At 37.8% G+C, this 5,817-nt stretch overlaps 1 protein-coding gene across 1 annotated transcript; it reads left to right on the top strand.

The window, feature by feature from the left end:
* Positions 3,380-3,889, top strand: LOC104709515. The gene has a single exon (XM_010426113.1). It carries the CDS (start codon positions 3,380-3,382, stop codon positions 3,887-3,889), a length of 510 nt encoding a protein of 169 aa, XP_010424415.1.

The following is a 5,817-nucleotide window of genomic DNA, read 5'->3' as shown; positions in this document are numbered from 1 at the left end:
ATCACAAGCTCCTTACTCTTCTTCTTGCTTGCTAGAGTTTTTTGTTTACCAAGTGAACACTTAGACTGAGTTGCTTTCTTCTTCTTCTTTTCAACAACCCTTTCTAGAACTTCCTTTGCCTTAGTTTGTTTTTCTACAAGTCTCCAAGTCTCCAACACTGACAAAGATGCAAGGAACTCTCTTTGAACTCTCATAAGCTTCAAGGCGGATTTCCTCTAACTCATTCAATTGTACCAAGCGTTTCTCATGAGCATTCTTGATATCAAAGTTAAGAAGCTTGACTGCCCACATTGCCTTATACTCTAACTCAATTGGCAAATGACAAGACTTTCCATAGAGAAGGTTGAATGGAGTGGTTCCAATTGGTGTCTTGTAGGCAGTTCTATATGCCCATAGAGCATCATCCAACTTATTTTCCCAATCTTTCCTTGTGATACCAACTATTTTCTCAAGAATTGATTTGATTTCCCTGTTTGAAATCTCAACCTGACCACTAGTTTGGGGATGGTAAGGTGTAGCAACCTTATGTTTCACTCCATGCTTCTTAAGAAGACTCTCAAAGACCTTGTTTACAAAGTGTTTTCTTCCATCACTAATGACCACTCTTGGAATACCAAACCTTGGAAAAATGATTGTCTTGAACAACTTCAACACTACCTTTGCATCATTGGTAGGACTAGCTATGGCTTCCACCCATTTAGAGACATAATCAACAGCCACAAGTATGTAATTGTTACCATATGAAGAAGGAAATGGTCCCATGAAGTTAATACCCCATACATCAAAAACTTCAACCTCTAAGATAGGAGTTTGTGGCATTTCATTCCTCCTGCTAATGTTGCCTTTTCTTTGACATGAATCACACTTGGAGATGATCTCTTGAGTGTCCTTGAACATAGTTGGCCACCACAAACCAGCTTGAAGAATCTTTGTGACTGTCTTGAATGTAGCAAAATGACCTCCATAGGCTGCTCCATGACAAAGTTCTACTAAACCTTCTATCTCTTCTTTGGCAACACATCTTCTATAAATCTTGTCCTTACAAAGAGTATAGAGGTAAGGTGCATCCCAATAGTAGTTGTTGATGTCCCTGAAGAACTTTTTCCTATCATAACCAACCAGATTTGGTGGCTCTATTCCACAAGCAAGATAGTTAACAAAATCAGCATACCAAAGACCATTCTCTTCCAACCTCATGACCTCTCCAAGCTTTTTCTAAGTCTCATTGGTCTTGTCAAGGAGTTGAATTGCCATTATCTGCTCTTCAGGAAGTGCATCATTGATTGTAATCTCATTGTCAATCTTTAATCTTGATAGATGATCAGCTACTCCATTCTTAATACCCTTCTTGTCTTTAATCTCCAAATCAAACTCTTGAAGTAACAATATCCATCTCAACAGCCTTGGTTTAGCATCCTTCTTTGCTAAAAGATGTCTCAATGCTGCATGATCAGTGTGAACAACTACTTTTGAACCCACCAAGTATTGCCTGAACTTTTCAAATGCAAAGACAATAGCTAGGAGCTCTTTTTCTGTTGTAGCATACTTGACTTGAGCTTCATCCAAGGTTCTACTTGCATAGTATATAACATGAAGCTTCTTATCTTTTCTTTGACCAAACACTGCTCCAACTGCATAATCACTAGCATCACACATGATTTCAAATGGCAAATTCCAATCTGGAGCTTGAACTATTGGAGCACTAACCAACTCTTCTTTTATCTTCTTGAAAGCTTGAAGACACTCCTCCTTAAACTTAAATTCAACTTCCTTACATAACAATCTTGTAAGAGGTCTAGCAATCTTTGAGAAGTCTTTAATGAACCTTCTATAGAATCCAGCATGACCCAAAAAGCTTCTTATCCCCTTGACTGAATTTGGTGGTGCTAGATTGGTCATCACATCAATCTTAGCTCTATCAACTTCAATGCCTTTCTCTGAAATCTTATGTCCCAACACAATTCCTTCTTTTACCATGAAGTGACACTTCTCCCAATTTAAAACCAGATTTGTTTCCTCACACCTCTTTAAGACCCTGTACAAATTAGAAAGACAACTAGAAAAAGAGTGTCCATAGACAGAGAAGTCATCCATGAAAACCTCCACAACATCCTCAATTAGATCAGAAAAAATTGACATCATGCATCTTTGGAAAGTAGCTGGAGCATTACACAATCCAAATGACATCTTTCTATAAGCAAAAGTACAATAAGGACATGTGAAAGTAGTCTTTTCCTGATCATTGGGATGTATGGGGATTTGAAAGAAACCAGAATAACCATCAAGAAAGCAATAATGAGTATGACTAGCAAGCCTCTCTAACATTTGATCAATAAATGATAAAAGAAAGTGATCTTTTCTAGATGCAGCATTGAGTCTCCTATAATCAATACACATGCGATGTCCAATTATAGTTCTAGTAGTAATCAACTCATCTTTATCATTCTTAACAACTGTAACTCGTCCTTTCTTTGGCACCACATGTACATGTGAAACCCATGTACTATCTGATATAGGATATATGATACCAGCATCCAGGAGTTTAAGAATCTCTTTCCTCACCATATCTCTTAAGTTAGGGTTTAACCTTCTTTGTGGTTCAATGGAAGTCATTGATTCATCATCTAAATGAATTCTATGCATGCAAAGAGTTCCAGGAATTCCTTTAATATCATCAAGTGAATAACAGTTTCTTGTTTACTAAGTTCTTCATTGATAATGACAGGATAAGTAGAGTTTTTACCTAAAAATGCATACCTTAGCCCCTTAGGGAGTGGTTTAAGTTCAATCTTGGGTGCCTTAAGCTCACTCCAATCTTCATTTGAGTCTACTTCAACTGAACACACCATTTGCTCTTTAACTCAAGGAAGCTTCCATCATCACTAGAAGGCTTGTGAGAGTCAAGAATCTTTTCATACCCTTCATTTAATGACAAAGAACTGGCTCTTGTTTTAGCTAGGTTTGGAATATTTATAGCTAGCTATTAGGACTGGTTTTGAAAGAAATAGGTGGTTAGAATTTCGATTTGGGTAAAGGTTTGGAAATAAGAGAGATTAAAAAAAATTAAAAAAAAAGGTTATGTCTCGTTAAAAGCTCTAAGTCTCTTAAGAGGAAAAAGGAAAAGAAAAGTCTAGCTGATGTCTCCTAGAAAAGTTTCATAAAAAAAAAGGAATGCTAAAGCATAGTCTAATGAGAATGGGAGTTCATCAAAAGAAGTTCAAAGAAGTTTTTTTAAAAAAAGCAAGATAAGACCATTGATGAAGTTTTCAAGAAAAGTAAAGGTGTTGCCAAAGAAACTCTATTTGTGCCTCCACCATATGAACCAAGATTGCCATTTCCTGGTAGGTTTAAGAAGCAACAAGTGGACAAGTATAGAGCTATGTTTGATGCACAAATGAAAGATGTTGCTATTACAATGCCTATCATAGATGCATTCTTGCTGAACCCATCATACAACAAGTTCCTCAAGGATGCAGTTTTGGAAAAGAAGAAAGCTCTACAAGGAATGGTTATCTTAACTCATGAGTGCAGTACTATTATTCAAAACAATGTAGTAGCAAAAAAGCTTGAAGATCCTGGTAGCTTCACTCTCCCTTGCACATTGGGACCTTTATCTTTTAGCCATTGTTTATGTGATCTGGGTTCTAGTGTGAGCTTGATGCCTCTATCAGTTGCCAAAAGACTAGGTTTCACTCACTACAAGAAGTGTATGATCACCATTGTTCTTGCTGATAGGTCAGTTAGAACACCAGTTGGAGTGCTTGAAGACTTACCAGTGATGATTGGCCATTTTGTGATCCCAACTGACTTTGGTGTGCTTGAAATAGATGAAGAACCAGAAGATTCACTCATCTTGGGGAGACCATTTCTAGAACTGCAGGAACAATGATTGATGTGAAAGGTGGGAAGATTCAATTGATCTTGGGCAAGGAAGCCTTGTCTTTTGACATCAACAAAGTGATGAGGAAGCCTACAATTGATGGTCAAGTTTTCTACATTGAGAAGATGGAAGCTTTAGCTGATGAGCTTTTGGAGGAATTGGCAATAGAAGATGAGCTCCAAAGCACTTTGACAGTTAAACAAGGAGAGTTTGGTTTGCTAAAAGAATCAATACTCTCAAGATTTCACAACCTAACCATCTAACATTGTGTTTTGTTTTGATTTTAATTTTAGTGTCATGCATTTGTTAGTAGCTATAATTTGAGAAAAATCAAAACAATTTTTCAAAATTTAAAAAAAAAAAAAAAAAAATGCATGTAGCTTTGCATAATCATTTTTGTGTTTAGGATTGAGTCTAGAAGCATTTAGTATGCATTTGCATTGGGGATAATGATGAAGTTGCCTTGTAAAAGTAGAGTCTTAGGATTGAACCCACAACCCTCATTTATAGTTCATTGGTGCTTGTTTAATCTTTGGGAAAAAATGAAGAGTCTAAGCTTTAAGCATTGTGCCACTTGAAAGCATTTTCTTCTAGTGTAAAGCTTGCTTGATCATAGCTGCATCTCTATATTATTTGGACTTTAATTTTAAATTTAAATTATCTTGCTTTGGTTCCTCAACCACTTTACTCTTCCCTTTGTCAACCACAACTTCTTCAGCTTCTTTGTCGTTACCCAAATCTGTCAATATCAACTCATCTTCATCCTCAATCTCAACCACTACCTCCCCTCCTTATAGGCTCAATGCCCCTATTGAGCTCAGTAGTTGGTAGTTGCTTACCACTTCTCAGCATTATGGCATTGATGAATTCCTTTGGGTTTGGTTCAGGTTTCCCTGGTAATGAACCCATTTGTCTTGTTGATGATGAGGAAGCTTGTCCTTGGACTTGTGTTTGCAACCTCTCAATCTTAGCATTTAACTCACCATAGACATTTTCAACCTTGTGGTGCATGGCCTTCATTTGTGTGGCAAGTTCAATGGCACCTCTTCCTTGTCCTTCAAGGATTTGTCTAAGTAGAGCAGTTGTGTCATCTACTTGACCTTGAGGATGTGGTGCATTCATTTGTTGTTGAGGTTGGGAATAGCTTTGAGGTTTGGCTTTGTAATTCCCTTGAGGTTTTGGCTGATAGTTGGGTTGGGAAGGAAAACCAGGTGGTTTTTATGGTGGATAACTCTGATCTTGTGGGTTCTCCACATTGGTACTGCGGTAAGAGAGGTTAGGGTGATTGCGGTAATTGGGATGGAACTTGTTATACCCTTGGCCACCTACATAGTTGACCTCTTCTTGTCCCTCAACACAAGCTTCCATACCTTCTTCATATCCTTGATAGACATCACTCTCTGTAACAAAGTGGACTGGCTTTTGATTGGCAAGAATCATCTTATCCATCTTGTCATTCAATGCTTTGATCTCCTTGCGGTGCTGCTCATTCATATCAGAATGATCTCTTGGAGTTCTATCATAATCCTCCCCATAGTTGCCATCACTTTGAGCAAGATTCTCCACCAAAGTCATACCAACATCAACATCTTGGCCAAGAAAGTTACCATTACTTGTTGTGTCAAGCAACATCCTTATCTTTGGTAGCACCCCTCTGTATAATATGCTGAGAAGAGACTCCTTGGAGAAACCATGATGAGGACATTGCATAGTATAGCCCTTGAATCTTTCCCATGCTTCACAAAAACTCTCATTTCCCTTTTGAGCAAAGCTTGATATTTCATTCCTTAACCTTGATGTTCTTGTAGTAGAGAAAAACTTGGATAGGAAAGCTCTCTTGCATTGATCCCAAGAGGTTACTGATCCAACTGGTAGGTTTTTCTCCCATGTCCTAGCTCTATCTCTAAGAGAAAACGGAAAGATGCGGAGCTTGAATG

Source organism: Camelina sativa, chromosome 8 (assembly GCF_000633955.1).
Source record: "Camelina sativa cultivar DH55 chromosome 8, Cs, whole genome shotgun sequence".
NCBI lineage: Eukaryota > Viridiplantae > Streptophyta > Magnoliopsida > Brassicales > Brassicaceae > Camelina > Camelina sativa.
This window is presented reverse-complemented; position numbering and strand designations above follow the sequence as displayed.

What these genes read in the sequence shown, in the direction of transcription:
- LOC104709515 (XM_010426113.1), top strand. Translation starts at nt 3,380, where the DNA reads ATGTTTGATGCACAAATGAAAGATGTTGCTATTACAATGCCTATCATA.